Source organism: Meles meles, chromosome 14, assembly GCF_922984935.1.
Source record: "Meles meles chromosome 14, mMelMel3.1 paternal haplotype, whole genome shotgun sequence".
Classification (NCBI taxonomy): Eukaryota; Metazoa; Chordata; class Mammalia; order Carnivora; family Mustelidae; genus Meles; species Meles meles.
Window position 1 is genome coordinate 86,311,354 of NC_060079.1, and position 18,293 is coordinate 86,329,646.

The following is an 18,293-nucleotide window of genomic DNA, read 5'->3' on the forward strand; positions in this document are numbered from 1 at the left end:
AATTGTTGGCTCATGTGCTCATTTGGTGCCTAACTTTTTGAGGAACTGGCCAACTTTTTACAGCAACTGCCCATTTCACATTCCCACGACCAGTGCACGAGGTTCCAGTTTCTCTGCATCCTTACCAGGGCTTTTTACTCTTTCTTTGTTACTATAATCATTCTAGTGGGCGGGAAGTAGTAGCTCTTTTAGTTGATTTGTGTTTCCGTAATAACTGGTGCTGTTGGCATCTTACCCTGTACTTAGTGGCCATTTGTATGTCTTCGGAGAAACGTCTGTTCAGATCTTGTGCCCACTTTTAACTTGGACTGTTTATCTTTTTGTTGTTGAGCTGTTGGAGTCCTTTACCAGTTCTGGATACTCTCAGATATGTGATTTGCACCTATCTTTTCCCATTCTTTCCACTGTCTTTTCACTCTCTTGATACTGTCCTTTGATACACAAATTTTTAATTTAATGAAATTTAATTTCTCTGTTGTTTACTATGCTTTTGGTATTATATTAACAAAACTGCCAAATCCAAGGTTATGCAGATTTTTACTTAGGTTTTCCTCTAAGATTTCTATAATTTTAGTTATTTTTTTAAAGATTGTATTTATTTGACAGAGGGAGAGAGATCACAAGTCGGCAGAGCAGCAGACAGAGAGTGAGGGGGAAGCAGGCTCCCCACTGAGCAGGGAGCTCGATGTGGGGCTCGATCCCAGGACCCTGAGATCATGACCCGAGCTGAAGGCAGACGTCTAACTGTCTGAGGCATCCAGGCGCCCTTCCAACTGTTCTTTTTCAGAATTGTTTTGGCGTTTTGTGGCTTCCTTCAGTTTCATTTGCATTTACATTTTTTTCCCCATTTCTGTAAAAGAAAAAAAAAGCATTGGAATTGTCATGGAGATTTCATTGGATTTGTAGATCTTCTTAGTATCATGTCATCTAATCCATGAACACAGGCTGTCTTTCCATTTATGCCACCTTTAATTTCTTCCAGCAATGTTTTGTACTTTTCATTGTGCAAGTCTTTCACATCTTTGGTTAAATTTATTCCCAAGTATTTATTCTTTTGGATGCTATTGTAAATGGAATTGTGGATCGTTCATGCCTAGTCTATGGAAATACAACCAGTTCTGGGTGTTGACTTTATATCCTGCATGTGTTTATTAATTTTAACAGTTTGTGTGTGCGTTTGCATACATGTATTTATTTAGAGTTTTCTACATAATAAGATCATGTCATCTGCACGTAGAGATAGGTCTACTTTTTCCAAATTTGGATTCCCTTTATTTCTTATCCTTGCATAACTAACTGCTATGGCTAGAATTCCAGGATTATGTTGAACAGAAGTAACAGAAGCAGGCCTTCCTTGTCCTGCTCCTGGTCTTAGGGAAGGCTTTAGTTGTTCACCGTTGAGAGAGGTGCTGACTGCAGGTTCTCCCTGATGCCCTTCACAGTGCTGGAGAAGTTCCCTTCTCTTCGTAGCCTGTTGAATGCTTTGTTGCTGCTTTTGATTAGGAATGGCTGCAGATTTTGTCAGATGCTTTTGTGTGTGTGTGTGTGTGTGTGCATCAGTTGTAATGGTGAGGGGTAATGAGTTCTAGGACTTGGGGGCTGTTGAGGGAAAAACATGACCATAAAGTGGCAGTAGCCCATTTCATTTGGGCAGCTGTGTTTGAGCAGCTCTTGGCGGGCAGTGTGGTAGCAGCCAGACAGGAAGTCTCGGATTAGAGAAGGTCTGAAGTGCAGTGACAGTGTGGTCTCTCACAGTCCTGGGGTTTATCTTATTTACAGGTAGCAGATGCTGGGTATAGATTTGCCTGGTATGCAAACCACGCAGGCTCTAGATGGCTAAAGATACGCTTGTTTAAGCTATGTTTAAAACAATTGCATGTGTAAAAGCTGGATTTGGTATCGTTGGGCTTCAGCTAACCATCTCCTCCTGCTGTGAAGAAGTAAACAACATAGAGGTTGATATACCAGGGATATCTGGTTCATTTATATAACATCATGTAGGTTTTTTCCTTCATTCTGTTACTGTGATATACTAGCCTGATTGATTTTTTTATGTTGAACGAGACTTGCGATCCACAGATAAATCCTAGTTGGTCATGTTGTATGATCCTTTTAGTATAATGCTAAATTCAGTTTAATTATTTTTTGTTAAATTTACATATACATTCGTAGAGGTATTTATTGGTCTGTAGTGCTTTTGGATCTTGTATTAGGGTAATGCTGACCTCATAAAATGAGGTAAGTAGTATTCTCTCCTCTTCAGTTTTTTGGGGAAGTTTTAAAAAATAATTGGTGTTAATTCTTTAAATTTGGTGGAATTCACGGGAAAGCCATCTGGTCCTAGGCCTTTCTGTGTTGGGAGGTTTTTGATTACTGATCCAGTCTCCGTATTTGTTACAGCTATTTCTTTTTGAGTCAATTTAGGTAATTTGTATTTTTTTTTTTTTTTAAGATTTTATGTATTTGACAGAGATCACAAGTAGGCAGAGAGGGAGGCAGAGAGAGAGGAGGGGAAGCAGGCTGCCTGCTGAGCAGAGAGCCCGCGGGGCTTGATCCCAGGACCCTGGGATCATGACCTGAGCCGAAAGCAGAGGCTTTAACCCACTGAGCCAGCCAGGCGCCCCAGTTTGTATGTTTCTAAGAATTTGTTTCATCTCGGTTATTCAGTTTGTTGCTTCATGGTATCCTGTTATCTGTAATAATTTCTCTTCCTCCATTTTATGATTTTAGTAATAGGAGTTTTTTTTTTTTTCCTCAGTCCATCTGGCTAAAGTTTCAGCAATTTTGTAGATTGTTTCAAGGAATCAGCTTTTGTACTTATTAACTTTCTCTGTTGTTTTCCTAGTTTGTATTTCATTTCCACTTGAATATTTATTTCCTTCCTTGTGCTAGCTTTGAGTTTAGTTTGCTATTCTTTTTCTGGTTCCTTAAGGTGTAGAGTTTTATTATTGAATTAAGTTTTTTTTTTTTTTTTAAGATAAGCATTTAGAACTATAAATTTCTCTCTGAGCACTGTTTTTGCTGCCTTCCATGTTATGGTGTATTTTTGTTTTCATTTGTGTTTAGGTATTTTCCAGTTTTTCTTGTGATTTCTTTTTTGACCCATTGGCTGTTTAATTTCCCACATATTTTTGAGTTTTCTGGTGATCCCTCTCTTACGGATTTCCAGTTTTATTCCATTGTAATGGGAAAGGATACTTTGTGTAAGTTCAGTCTTTCTAAGTGTATTAAGACTTTTCTTATGGCCTAATTTATTGTCCTTCCTGGAGAACATAACAGTGTTCACTGGAGAAGATTGTGTAGTCTGCTTTTATTGGGTGGAGTGGTTTGGTTTACAGTACTTTTCAAGTCTTCTCTTTCCTTGTTGATCTTCTCCCCCTTACTCTACTGAAATGGAGTGTTGAAGTCTGAAACTGTTGAGTGTAGAACTGTGTCTTTCTCCCTTCCATTGTGCCAATTTTGGCTTCATGTATTTTGGGGCTGTCTTACTGGATGCATTTTTGTTGTACTTTCAGCTTCTTGATGGATTGACCTTTTTATCAGTATATAATGTCCTTTTCATCTCTTAAAACGGTTTTGCCAGCCCAGCTTTCTCCGTTAATATTTACATGGGAAATTTTTTTCATCCTTTTATCTTCACCCTTTTGTGTCTTTGTATCTAAGCAAGTCTCCTACAGACGGCATACAAATGGATCATATTTTTTAAATCTATTTTGGAGTTTAATTGGACAGTTTGATCGTTTCCATTTCAAGTTGTGGCTGATAAGGAACTTAGCTTGAGCTGCCACACAGCTGTCTGTTTTGATGTGTGTTGTGTATTTCTGGTTCCTCAGTTCCTCTTTCACTGCCTTATTTTATGTTTTTTTTTGTGTATTCTGTGTATTTCTGTATTTTTGTTGTTCTTCATGGCTACCTTGGGGATGACATTTTCCATCTTAAATTTATAACCACCTCGCTTGAGTAATCTCAATTTAGTGTTAATCGCATCCACACACTGCTGCTATGCGCCCTGCTTTCCCCCTTGCTTAATATTGCTGTTGTCACAGATTACATCTTTATTCATTGTTTCAACTAACACTGATTTATAATTTTTGCTTTATTCATTTGCCTTTTAAATCACACAGGAAAAAAAAAAGAATTACCAAGCAAGAGTACATTAATACTGGCTTTTATATTTACCTGTGTAGTTTTCATTATCCTTGTTCTTAATTTCTTGATAGGATTTCAAATTATTGTTTAACATTCTTTCATTTCAGCCTGAAGGGCTCCCTTTAGCTTTTTCTGAAGGGCACTTTTACTTGTCTACCAGTGATAAACTCTCTTAACTTCTATTTATTGGGGATGTCTTAATTTCTCCTTCCCCCTTTTTTTTTTTTTTTAAGATTTTATTTATTTGACAGACAGAGATCACAAGTAGGCAGAGAGGCAGGCAGAGAGAGAAGAGGAAGCAGGTTCCTGCTGAGCAGAGAGCCAGATGCGGGGCTCAATCCCAGGATGCTGGGATCATGACCTGAGCCAAAGGCAGAGGCTTTAACCCACTGAGCCACCCAGGCGCCCCTTCTCCTTCCTTCTTGAACAGTTTTGCCAGATATGAAGTTTTTGGCTGACAGTGTTCATCTAATAGGTCATCCAGTAGAGATAGGATTGTATGGTTCAAGCCCTCATTGTGACTTCAGCAGCTACAGTATCTATTTTTTAATGGATTCTGAGACATTTACTTAGAGCATGAGTAACAAAGTATTGTAGAGAAATGAATTTTCTGGGGTGCTTGGGTGGCTCAGTTGGTTGGTTAAGCAACTGACTCTTGATCTCAGCTCAGGTCTTGACCTCAGTCAGGATCCTGAGTTCAAACCCCATATTGGGCTCCACGCTGGGAGTGGAGTCCACTTAATTTTTTTCCCCTGGCATCTGAAATGTTCCCTTAAACACCACAACTTTTATCTTTGCCTAAAATGTATTCCATATACATCTACCTTAAGCCAAGGCAGAAATCATGGCTTGTGTTCCTTGAAGTTCCCATCTGCTGACTCCAGGAGGTCTCTGAGTCAGGCTTTGTACATTTGAGGAGTCGAATGCAGCTGTTGATGGTTCCGGAGCCCAGCGTCCAGGCTGTTCTGTTTCAGCCTACCACAGTGGGTGTCAGTTTAATGCAGTGATAATGCACTTGCACTTTAGCCTCAAACACGTAGTTTTGTTTTCATCTTCATTTAATGACGTTTTGGTTTCTTCTCTGTCAGCGATCACCTGTGCTTATTGTTAGGCTTCTCCTCTTTAGGTAGGGCTAGAAAACCAAATGAATTTAAAATAGTAATTTTTAAAATAGATAAAAATTAAGGTATTAATATTAATACTGTTTTCACATTTATTTTGCCTTCCAGACCAAAATATTTGTGTAATTTCTTCACGGATCATGTGGTATGATTTTAGGTGTCTGAAAACCACAGTCCTGATAAAGGAGCCATTACCATATTGTCAGTGCTTTAAGGAAAGGCAGGAGCCAAGCTGTGTTTCAGATGAGCGGTTAGTGCCCGTGTTTAGGCTTCAGAGTCAGAGAAAGGTAATGTGTAGTTTTTACTGCTGTCCAGTTTCGTGCTCTTCCGAAACAGGCATCCTTCTGGCCGGCTCCGAAGTGACTGCTCCTTTGGAGGAGGACGGATCGCCCCGCCATCGCGTTACCCGCGCCCAGTACAGCCCGCACTGCCCCCGGCCGCGGCGTGAGGCGGTGGACCTGCGTTGTCTCCGGCGTTTGGAGAGGATTTGGCTGTGTTGTCTGTAGTTCTCGGGTCTGTAGAACAGCTTCACGGCTCGGTGACGGCTCGGGGGGCTCTTGTGCTTCTTTCTTGTGTAAAATCTTGAGCTGTTCTACAGTTTGTTTCATTCACCAGATCTTGAAATCTGTATTCGATTTTTTAATTTTCAGAGTAATTTCGTCAAACCGGAATTCTAAAATTCTGTGATTTTTGTGAAACCATTTCTTAGAGCCTTGTTACCGAGGGGCACCTGGTGGCCCAGTCAGTCCGACGTCTGCCTTCGGCGGGGGTCTTGATCTTGGGGTCCCGGGTCCAGTCCCCTTGGTCACGGGTTTCCCGCTGACCGGCTACCGGGCCAGGCCTTCCCACGCCTTGCCGCCCCCACACCGTCCCGAGACCCGGGCCCGCGCCCCTCGCGGTTTTCCAGCTGCGTGCACGCCCGAGGCCCTGGGGCGCTGGTGGGGCGGGGGCGGGGGGGGGAGCTGCTGGACGTGGAGCATCATGGGCCGGGGGGGAGGGGCGGTGGCCCAGTTCTCGCGACGTTTCGGCTCCGGGTGGGAGGCAGCGTCGACTCCGCAGCGGGTGCAAGATGCGCTCCGAGAAGGAGGGGGTGGGAGGCTCCGGGGCGGCCGTTGCCGCGCGGGGCCCGAGCGGGCGGGAAAAGGTATCTGCTGTGGAAGTCCAGTTCCGCCGGGAGTCGCCGCGGCGAGAACCAGAGGAGCCGCCAACCTCGTCCTTCGACTGTGGGGGCGGTACAAGCAAACCTCGCGAGGAGAAGAAGACAGTTCTGAGCAAGGTGGGGGGAAGGGCGGGGCAGGCAAACCTCGCGATAGGAGCGGGGTCTTCAACAGGGTGGGTCGAAGCAAGAACGGAGAGGTGCGTGCAAACCTCGCGAGAAGAGGGGTGATCTGGAGCGAGGTAGGGCAGAGCCAAGGGTGGGCGGGATGCTGCTGGAAGCGGGGGGCGGAGCTAAGGTTGGTATGTTCCGGAGGCGGGTGGGCGGGCAAACCTCGCGAGAAGAGGAACGGTCCTGCGCGAAGGCGTGGCGGACTCGGGGTTTGGGGAGGAGCCGAGGGGGCGAGGCCGCGGCCGGCAGCTTCAGCACCGCGGACAGCGGCCTGGGGGTGGGGAGGAGGAGCAGCGCCAGAAGCCGGTGGTGGTCCCGGTCGGGGCTGAGACGCTGCGCCCGGGGCAGGCACGGTCCGCGGGGTGGTCCGGTCCGGTCCCGCGCACCGTCGTCGAGGTTCCGGAGCCAGGGGCTGTGTGAGGCGCAGCCCTTTCTGCCGGCCGCGTCGTCTCCGCGCGCGGACTTCTGGGCCTTCCCGACGGGGGCCCCGCGGAGCCCGAGCGCAGGCGGCGTTCCGGGACGGACGCGCGGGGACGGACGCCGAGCCCGCCCGTCCGTCGTCTCCGCAGGTGGTGATCCGGCGGCTGCCTCCCGGCCTCACCAAGGAGCAGCTGGAGGCGCAGCTGCACCCGCTGCCGGCGCACGACTACTTCGAGTTCTTCGCGGCCGACTGGAGGTGAGACGCGGCGGGAGGGAGCCGCGCCTGCGGTGGGGCGGTTCCCGCTGGGTTCCCGCGGCCGAGCGCGCAGCTCCGGAGGGAGCCCGTGTCCAGGCTCAGACCCGCGCGCTGGCGCCCGCCGCCGCCTCGCCCGCCCACACCTCCGGCCTCCTCTCGGGCCCCCGGCACACCGCGGGGGAGGGGCCGCCGAGGACGCGCGAACGCCCGCGGCTTCTCTTCCGAGCAGAGGACGCGGACCTCGGGGTCGACGTTCCGCAGGGCCGTCGGGGCGCCCTGGGCCGTCGCGTGCCTTGTTGTCCTCGGAGCCGCACGAGGGACGGAGAGAAGCACCGCTAACGGGGAAGGGCCGGGTTGGTTTGGACGGAAAACGGATGAACCTCAAGGGACTGAAGTTTAAGGAAGCGGGTGCGGTTGAAGAAGAGGCGGTGGCCCGGAGTGACGCAGGTTGCAGCCCAGCCCCAGCTTTTAACTGGCCGCCCCCTTGGCACCTGCTGAGCTCGCCTGAGCCTCAGCGTTCTCTGTGCAATGGAAGTTCCTAACGACGAAGGAAGTGGCTTGTGGGGTGGTGGAGAGAGCTTGGTTCTTGCGCAGTCGCCCTGTCGTGCGCTACAATTAAGGTCCCTTTAGAGTCCCCGAAGGTGTTGGCGGGGTCAGGAAGACTCCCTTGTGCGATACCACGTGTGCATCTGTGAGTGATCACAGCTTGGGCGTCTTGGGGCCTGTTGTGTGATAAGGAATGACCTTTGAATGACCTTGCCTTTGGTTTCCAACCGTGGAAAACCAGTATTTTAAGCCTGGTTCTTTGTAGTAAAGATGCTGACCTTAAGCGTCTTTGCCAGGTCATTAAAAAGATCTTGGTAATGTTTTCCTTATTTTTGTGTATTTTTCTTTTTGTGTTTTTGCTTTGTTTTGTTTTGTTTTTTTTTTTGCCAAAGAATACCCAGATTATAATTAGCTGAGAGGTATTCTGTGACATACAGGTTTCAGTTTGTTGTATCTAGAGAGGGAAAAAAGCAAAATTAAAGAAGTCTTACATTTTTACTAACTGTTTTCACTGTTATCTCTTATTTCAGTCTTTATCCTCATCTTTACTCAAGAGCATACATTAATTTTAGAAATCCTGATGACATCCTTCTTTTTAGAGATCGTTTCGACGGCTATATCTTCATCGACAGTAAAGGTTGGATCTTTGGCTTTCTAAACTCTTTACTATAATGTCCGAGTATGTTGATTAAGTTTTGCTGGAGTGTTGTGAGTTGTAAATAAGTTCTCAGATACCGGTGTAAAATAAGCTCATAAATTTCAATCGTATTGCTGTGGTTATGTGCTTACGTTGAAAATTAAGATAGGTAAACCAAAGAACTCCCATCAATTCCTTGTGTCAGGGACAACCTATATATATATATTTTATATATATGTATATTAAGTTTTTCATATAAGTGAGTTTTCTGGGTAAGTGAACTTCACTTTCTTATGTTCGAAAACCAAATCACTTTACTCTTGTGCAACAGAAATTTTCTAAAATATATTATTCATGTAATCTCTGTCTTTTTAAACAGAGTACCCTTGGGGCACCTGGGCGGCTCAGTCAGTTAAGCATGCGATTCTTTTTTTTTTTTTTTTTAAAGATTTTTTTACCTATTTGACAGACAGAGATCACAGGTAGGCAGAGAGGCAGGCAGAGAGAGAGGAGGAAGCAGGCTCCCCGCTGAGCAGAGAGCCCGATGCGGGGCTCGATCCCAGGACCCTGAGATCATGACCTGAGCCGAAGGCAGCGGCCCAATCCACTGAGCCACCCAGGCGCCCCTAAGCATGCGATTCTTAATTTTGGCTCAGGTCATGCTCTCAGCATCAGTTTCTGCATTCAATGAGGAGGCTTCTTAAGATTCTCTCTCTCTCTCTCTGCCCCTCCTCCCGCACTAAAATAAGTAAATAATGTTTTTATTTAAGATTTTATTTATTTGATAGAGAAAGGGCACGAGCAAGGGAATTAGCAGGCAGAGGAGGAGCGAGAAGCAGGCTCCCCACTGAGCAGAGAGCCCCATGCAGGGCTCGATCCCAGGACCGACCTGTGGTGAAGGCAGAGGCTTAACCGACCGAGCAGTCCAGCACCCATAAAATAAGTAAACTTACATGTTGAAAAAAATTTTAAAAATAAGAATGTTAAACAGAGTACTCTTCATAATTATACCATTTCTGGACAATGTCTTGGGAGAGGAGATTGTAATAATGAACATAAGTTTCTGACTCTGTTGAACAGTATTGCCTGCTGGAACAGCGATATTTCCCTCTACTCTCAATGGTTCTGGTTCTCTGTGCTTTTTGGATCTTGCCTTTGTCTTCCTTCCCGTCAGACTGTCCCCTGGTGTGTCCACTGTGACCAGCCGCTACACCTGCAAGAGCATATTCTCCGCATACGCCTCACCAAGCACACTCCTCCCACTCCACCCAACTCCACTGGTGATAAGTGTTTTCTTCTTCCCTGAGAGCTAATAAACTGTCCCTGAAGAGGGACTAGGCTGAGGCCGAGAGAGTCTTTCCTGTGAGGAGAAGCAGATGTAATGTTGAACTATTCAATGTTTGTGTTGAATCCTTCTTTATTCAAGTGCCTTTTTCCTTTACTTTTCAAAAAGTTATGGTAAAGATAATATAAATTTATCATCTTAGTTTTTTTTTTCAAGATTTCATTTATTTGAGAGAGAGCACACGCATGTGAAGGGAGAAGCAGAAGTGGAGGGAGAGAGACAAGCAGACTCTGCGCCTGAGCCTCAATCCCACGACCCTGAGATCATGACCTGAGCCCAAACCAAGAGTCAGATGCTCTGTGTGCTCAACTGACTGAGCCACCCAGGCGTTCCTCACAGTTCAGTGGTGTTAAGTCCATTCACACTGTTGTGCAGCCCATCTCCAGAACTCTCTTCATCTTACAGAACTGAAACTCTGGGCTCTTTAAATAATTCCCCACCTCTCCCCGACCCCTAGCCCTTGGCATTCTCCTTTCTTTCTTTTTTTTTTAAACGAATTCACTAGTCTACATACCTCATATAAGTGGAACCAAATAGCATTTCTCTTCTTGTGACTGGCTTATTTCACGTCACATGGTGCCTTCTGTGTTCCCCCATGCTGTAGCATGTCTCAGAATTTCCTTTTTAAGGCCAAATAACACTTTACTGTGGGTATATGCCACATTTTGTTCATCTGTCAGTGGGCACGGTGGTTGCTTCCAGCTCTTTGCTCTCATGAATAGTGCTGCTGTGAACATGGTGTACAAGTACCTCTTTGAGATTCTGCTTTTGGGTTTTTTGGGTATAACCATAGGTAGAGTTGTTAGATCATATAGTAAGTATGTTTTTAAGGTTTTGAGGAATGCCATACTGTTTTCCTTAGAGGCTACTTCATTTTGTTTCCTCACTGTCTGGGCATGAGGCCTCCAGTTTCTCTGCATCCTCCCCCTGTTGCCGTTTTCTGTTTCTTTGATAGCAGACCTCATCATCGGTATGAGATAGTACGTCACTGTGATTTTGAGTTATGTTTCCCTAGTGCTTAGTGGTTTTGAGTGTCTTTGTGTGCTTTTTGGTCATTTGTATGTCTTTGGAGGAAAGCCCATGTTTAAACTGAGTTATTTGTTTCTTGTTAAGTTGTAGATTTTTTTTTTTTTTTGGTATATATTATAGATCTTAACCCCTCATCAGATGTATGATTTGTTTCCCATTCCATAGGTAGCCTTTATATTCTGCTGATTGTATTCTGTGACACTCAGATGGTTTTAATATGACGTGGCCCAGTTTTTCTGTTTTTACTTTAGTTGCCTGCACTTTTGATGTCACATCTAAGAAATCATTGCCAAATTCAATGTCAAGCTTTTCCTCCATGTTTTCTTCCAAGAGTTTTATAGGTTAGGTCTCATGTTTAGATGTTTGACCCATTTTGAGTCAACTTTTGTCTGTGGTATCTGGTAAGGGTCCAGCTTCATTCTTTTGCATGTGGATATCCAGTTTCTGGAGCAGTATTTTTTTTTTTTTTAAGATTCTGTTTATTAGAGAGAGAGTGTGTGCACGCGCAAGCAAGAGAGAGAGAGAGCATGAGCAATATGAAGGGCAGAGGGAGAAGCAGACTCTGTAGTGAGCAGGGAGCCTGACACAGGGTTCGATCCCTAGACTCTGGGACCATGACCTGAGCAGAAGGCAGACACTTAACTGACTGAGCCACCCAGGTGCCCTCCAGCAGTCTTTGTTAAAGAAGACTGTCCTTTCTCTATTGAATAGTCTTGGCACCCTCATGGAAAACCATTTGATCATGAATGTGAGGGTTTGTTTCTGGGCTCTCTGTTCTAATCCATCTGTTTCTTCTTTTATGCCGGGACCATACTGTTGTGATTGCCATAGCTTTGTAAGAAGTTTTGAAGTCAGGAAGTACGTCAACTCCTACTTAGTAAATATCTATGTACCAGTCCTGTGGGTGCAGCAGGGAATCAGACATTGTTCCTGTCTGTCCAAAGCCCTGCTCTCCTCCTGGTCCTTGACTTTATTCTTTTTTTTCTAAAAGATTTTATTTATGTATTTGACACACAGAAATCACAAGCAGACAGAGAGGCAGGCAGAGAGAGAGGAGGAAGCAGGCTCCCTGCTGAGCAGAGAGCCGATGCGGGGCTGGATCCCAGGACCCTGGAATCATGACCTGAGCTGAAGGCAGAGGCTTAACCCACTGAGCCACCCAGGCGCCCCCCATGACTTTATTCTGAATAGTTAAGGTTAACACAGAATTACTGTCCAGATAAATAAGAGTTGCAATATCATGGTCACCTGACCATTCCTGACAAGGATAAAGGATTCAGTACCAACATGAAGTGTTCCATCAGTTAAGTAGATAGTGAACATTTCTCGTTATGTTCCTGGACCCAACTCCCACCCACCCACACGTAATAGCCAAATCAGTTTCTCTTGGTTTTTGTTCTGAACTTTTCTGTTTGAAGCAAACCTTGTCTGAGTATTGCGTGTCCCCTCTGAGGCCCCTCTTTTAGCCAAGTATCTCTTCTAAGGAGAGTAATTCCCTTGGACTCATATAACAGATTGATCATTTGAATTAACCTTTTAAAATTAAAAAAAGAAGTGACTAAGGAACCTAGTTAAAGGAATTCTATGATAAACTCTTCAGGAGTGGAGAAAAGGGTTTATTGACATTTTAAGTTGTGCAGCTTGATGAATTCTGAATGGATTCAGTTATGTAACCACTTCTGTAACATGAGAAATCATTTTCTTTAATAAGTAAGTACTCGTCCTTTGTTCATATCTGGAGTTTGACATGCTAAGTTTGCAGGTACTTGAAAATAATAGTTTAAACAGTAATGTTGTTATGGTCAGTCTTTAAGAAAGCTAGATCGTGGGGCACCTGGGTGACTCGGTCAGTTAAGCATCCGACTCTTGATTTTGGCTCTGGTCTCAGTGTCATGGGATCAAGCCCCATGTTGGGCTCTGCTGGCTAGGGAGCCTGCTTAAAATTCTCTCTCCCTCTGCCTCCCCATCTCCCCCCCAAAAAGAAAGAGAGCTAAATCATTATTTTCCAAAATGCATAGAGTGGAATTTTAGAATGGTTTTTGCACTTTGTTTTCTGTTAAAGGCCTAGAGTATCCTGCGGTGGTAGAGTTTGCCCCATTCCAGAAGATAGCCAAAAAGAAAATAAAGAAAAAAGATGCCAAGACTGGAAGCATTGAAGATGGTGAGTCCCTTTACAAAGGCTGCCTTATGAAACCGCCAGAGTAAATACACCGATCAAATATGATTCCTCTCCCGTTTGTGGGAAGGAGCATGTTTCTTTTCTTTTTTTCTTTCTTAATTTACAGATCCAGAATATAAGAAGTTTTTGGAAACTTACTGTGTGGAGGAAGAGAAACCTAATGCCAATCCTGAAACTCTCCTGGGAGACATAGAGGCAAAGACTAGAGAACTTATTGGTCTGTTTGCTCATTTCTTCTCTTTACTTGACTGAGATATATATTTATTTCCTTTTCAGGAGTATTTAAAAATTCACACTTGTGACAGGCTTAGCAGGGATGTAGAGTGTTTCCGGTTGTAAAAAAAATTATGGCAACCTGGAAAAGTATTTCTGAGCATCTGTCCAGTCCACTAAGGGAGAGCACCAGAGGTTTTGGTTACATTTATTTGTTCACAGTTATGATGCTCCCAAGTGAGGAGTGGAGAATGGAGTTTTATATTTTGTAGCAGCTGGTTTACTGTGTGTGTAGAGCAAAGGATCTTTTAATCACTAAAGTTAATATTTATAAAGATTTGCTTAGCATGCATGTGATCGTTTTGGTCAGCACTTGTTGAGTGGATACTGACTCAGCCTAGGAGTGCAGAGTGAGCATGAACGAGGCCTGTGCTGTCCGGTATCTGCCCTGCTCATGGGGAAAACTGACGTAAACACCTGCAGCAGTAATCAGGCTTTAAGCCAGGGCATGTCCATGTGATCAGTGCCGCAGTGTGACAAAACAGTCCTGGGGGGGAAGGCCATCTGAGAGAAGCCTTGCTAAGACATGGAAGAAGAAGGGACTAGAGACAGAGCTGGAAGCTGAGCTGCGAGCCTGTAGGAGCAGGGTATATTCCTGTGTGGTTGCTATGTGGTGGGTCGGGGGCAGAGTGGCTGGAGAGGCAGGTGGGGAAGAGATTGGGAGTTTGAGAGATTGCTGAGACTGCTAAGGGAGTGATGCAGCCTGATCAGTTTTCCCCCATCACTCCATGCACATTGCTCCATACAGAATGGATTGTGGATGCCCTGAGGAAACACCAGGCTTTGGGGAGGGGGAGACTTTGCTCCAGTCCAGGGAGGGCTTCTTACGCTAGCTGGCAGAGTCTGCATGTGCTCTGGCAGATCGGGTGTGGGAAGAAAGGAAGCAGAAAGAATTCAGGCCTCCAGGAGTTGGACTTCAACAGGTCAGTGGGCGGAGGCACCATTACTGACAGGGGCAGGCTGGGGAGGAAGAAACATTACTGGACGTGGGTCAAGATATACCACAGAACATGTTAAATTTAAGAAGGGCTAAAAAAAGCAGCTTAGAAATTATTTATAGTACTCCCCCCGCCTGCCGCGCCTTGCTATTAATTCTCTTGCGCAGGAAAACCACAGAAAAGGACCAGGGTCTTCCACTTGTGGGCAGTTTTGAGATAGTCCTTGGTGGCCAGACACCCCCACACTGGAGGGCTATCCTCTCCCATCCCAGCCCCTTTCCCGGTGCCGGGTGCACAGTACATGGTAGTGTTCTGTGGGATAAGTAAGTGTTACTCACTATTAGTAGCCCAGAAGGAGGCTGTGGCGCTTTGTTTCTGTGATCCTGTTTGCCCATCAAAGTTTGGATCTTAATCTGGCAATTCAAGGCAAATTGCCCTTTTCTTAGATTTTGGCCTTTACTGGATCCTGTGATCTAGTCAGAGCAATGAGGGTTGGAAATACTTATTTCCATAATTGAAATTCCATAATTTTCTTTTATTAATTTAATAAATGGAAATATTAGTTCCCTCTGAAGCGACAGGTTAATGCAGTGGCAGAGCAGGGTCTGTAGAGCAGACAGACCTGGGCTCAGCTTCCAGCCCTGAGACTTAGCATCCCTATGTCCTCCCAGGTCATCGTGACAGTGCCCAGGACGCAGCAGCTGTCTGTAGGTGGTAACAGTGAGGTTGTTGGTTAAATTAGTGTTGTGTTACATGGCCATGCACCTTCTGTTTAACAAATGATACGCTTTTATGGTTTGTAAAGCACTTTCTAATACAGGCTCTCATTTACTCTTGTCATATTCATCTTTTGGGTCAACAAGGCAGGTAGTTCGTTGGCAAAGGGAGTAGGTGGGCGGCGTCTTGTCAGCTCCTCTGGTCACCCAGGGAGGTCTTGTTCGTGCTCTTTGCCGACAAGTCCAAAACCCCCCCGGTGCAGAGCAAGAGTCCTCCCTAATCTGAGGCAACTGCCTGTTCCAGAGGGCATAGCGGTGCTCATCCTGAGCCAGAGTTTGTGATTAGCATAGGAGACATCCAGGGAGGTAATGGGCTCTTCTTGGCCTCTGCACCTGTGATGAAATGTGGACATTCACATGTGGACATGCCCTAAATCTGGGGCAGAGCTTTCCTGGCAGAAGCCATTTGACACATTATGTCAAGGTCTTTAGGAGTCCTTAATTCCAAGTTAAGAATCCCTGCCCAGGGGCTCTCTTATAAAATTCCTGATTAATTCCTGATCCTCAGAATTCGGGAAATGTCGTGGCCAGTCTTCAAGTGCATCCAGGGATTCTTCCTTCCCTCATTGAATCTAAGGTCTTGAAAGAGCTGTGGAATAGACTCACACCATCTTCCACCTTCCCACCTGCATTGTGAGCCACTGCCATGGAGAACACATATTTCTCAAAACCACTCTCCCCGAGAGACTGCCTTGAGGCCCATATTTGGTATTTGGGCACCAAATTCCAGGGCAGATCAGACACATCCGGGGCATGAAAGCTGAGGACTGAGTTTGAGTTTACAGGGAGATTCATTCCTGGGTGGTTAGTGTTGCTTAGATGAAGTACCCTGTGGGGTCACTGTCTAAGCTTTTACATCTGGTTATTTTGGTTTGTGGCGTGTATACAAGAGATTACAAGAATCTACATTGTTTAACATTGTCTGGAAAGCAGAAAAGGAAGAAATTTCCAGAATATGTGTTAAATCAAAGTGAACCTATAACCATGTTATTAATGTTTTAAAATACCTGCAAAAGTGGGAAGATGCTCATAATGTTTGGGAAGTCTAATGCGTTGAGCTCATTCTTCTTTGCTTTTATAGCATCTGTGTAAGTATGTGAAGGCCCCCTGGAGAGTCAGGAATCGCTGCTACTTGTAGTGTTGTCAGTGCGTCCAAGTTACTTGACCTTAAAGTGGTGGGGTAGGGACACCCCCGATACAATGTCTGCTCATCTAAATGTTATTTATTGGTTTATAAGATATTATTTTTAAGTAGTCTCTACACCCAACTTGGGGCTCGAATTTACCACCTCGAGATCAAGAGTCGCGTGCTCTTCTGAAATAGCCAGGCTGACTAAAGATTAAATTGGAAACAAGTATTTAAGACGAAGAAATCTTATTTTAAAGTTCACTACTACATTACAATTTTTGTGTTTTAGCTAGAAGAACCACACCTCTTTTGGAATATATTAGAAATAGAAAATTAGAGAAGCAGGTAGGTCCACCCTTTACCTGATGAGAATCCTTCCTGTCCCTGCCATGTCCACAGAGATAATTTATACACATGCTTTTCCACATCTCTAGAGGATTCGAGAAGAGAAGCGAGAAGAACGAAGGAGAAGGGAGCTGGAGAAGAAGCGTTTACGGGAAGAAGAAAAGAGAAAAAAGAGAGAAGAGGAGAGGAGTAAGAGGAAAGAGACAGACAGACAGAAGAGAGCTGCTGAGAGAGAAGTAAGGATTAAGGTAATTTTGAGGAAACAGCTCATTTCTTTTTCCAGAGCTCGTTCTGCTCCCGTTGTGCCTTTCAGGGATTTAGCTCTTCTACCTTGTAGGACCTTTCCAGTTGGCCTCCTCTTTTGCTGTTACGGTTCCACTTCTCTGCAGTACAGCAGTGGTTCTCAAACTGTATTCCCTGAGTGCTGGGGGTTCCTTGGGCATACTGTTGGGGAGGGGGCCCGGCCTCTTGGATGTGACGGCAGCACTTCATCCAAGGGACCCACGCTTACTTGTCACAGATTGGGCTTCTGCTTACATTTTCTTTTAGAGAAAAGACTCCCTGCCTAAAATGTGCACATGTGGAAACCACTGGCTCAGTGTGTACTGGCCTTTCTACGGGGACGGGGTTTTACTGTTTTTTTTTTTACAGTACCGCAGTGGTTTCTCTTGTCCAGTTTCTCCTTTGACTAATGTGTTCATTTAGAAGGCTGGGTTAATGCACAGAAGTAGTTCTTCCCCATGTAAAAGAGGGTGCTCCAGTGTGAGCCCCCCCCTTGTTGATATCTGCCCAGGTGACCTTAGCAAACCTAGATTTCAACCTAATATTTATTTTCCTTCATTCCAAGAAGGCTTTGAAGTACTTTTAGGGGTTCATTAAAATTGTATCATAAAAAAGAAAATAAAAGATCAGGACTTGAGGGAAGATAGAGTAGAAAGGGAGAGGATGGGGAAGAGGTCAGAGTCGGCATAATTGAGCCATAGATTAGTTTCTTTTATATATATATATATTTTAATTTAAATTCAGTTAACATATAGTGTATTACTAGTTTCAGAGGTAGAGGTCGGTGATTCATTAGTCTTAAATAACACCCAGGGCTCATCGCACCCCGTGCCCTTCGTACTGCCCATCCCCCGTTTAGCCCGTCCCCAGCCCCTCCCCTGCAGCAGCCCTCAGTTTGTCCCCTATGATAAGAGTCTCTTACAGTTTGTCAGCCTCTCTGATTTCGTCTTGTTTTAGTTTTCCCTCTCTTCCCCTATGATCATCTGGTTTTCTTTCGTAAATTCCACATATCAGTTATATCATATGATGATTGCCTTTCTCTGATTGATCCATTTTGCTTAGCATGGTACCTGCTAGTCCATCCACGTTGTTGCAGATGGCAAGATTTCATTCTTTTTGATGGCTGCATAGTATTCCATTGGAGACATATTTTCATGCGTATATGCATGTGTGTAGAAACATGTGTACTCATGTGTGTATATTGAATGTATGTGTGGGTATATATGAATATGTAAGTACACATACATATTCATGTGTATACGCGTGTATATATAACATGTTATATACGTGTGTAAGCATATGCGTACATGCATATTGAATGTATGTATGGATGCATATGATTATGTAAATGTATGCGCATATTCATGTAATATATACGTGTATATAAACATGTATACTTGCATATATACGTGGGTACATACATACATACGTGTACATATATTTGTTTTACATCTTTATCCATCATCGATTAGTTTCTGATGTGCTTGATGGGAAACAGTTTCATTATCCGTGAGGAAAAAACGCCATTTCTTCAAGGGAGG

The 18,293-nt window shown here is 44.7% G+C and overlaps 1 protein-coding gene across 16 annotated transcripts in view; it reads left to right on the forward strand.

Moving 5' to 3' along the window:
• Positions 1–5,665: 5,665 nt before the first annotated feature.
• Positions 5,666–18,293, forward strand: part of UPF3A (UPF3A regulator of nonsense mediated mRNA decay) — a 34,240-nt gene continuing 21,612 nt past the window's right edge. For 14 of the 16 annotated variants that reach the window (XR_006821484.1, XR_006821483.1, XM_046028233.1 and 11 more), the window contains exons 1-7: positions 5,666–6,546; positions 7,167–7,273; positions 8,350–8,456; positions 12,893–12,991; positions 13,116–13,226; positions 16,415–16,470; positions 16,560–16,718. Coding sequence is in view for 14 of the 16 variants with exons in the window: in XM_046028233.1 (XP_045884189.1) it covers positions 6,340–6,546; positions 7,167–7,273; positions 8,350–8,456; positions 12,893–12,991; positions 13,116–13,226; positions 16,415–16,470; positions 16,560–16,718 (846 nt within the window). In the remaining 2 variants the exon portion in view is untranslated. Of the gene's footprint in view, positions 6,547–7,166; positions 7,274–8,349; positions 8,457–12,892; positions 12,992–13,115; positions 13,227–16,414; positions 16,471–16,559; positions 16,719–18,293 lie in introns of those variants that run through there. The other 2 variants (XM_046028225.1, XM_046028237.1) reach the window with 2 other exon arrangements.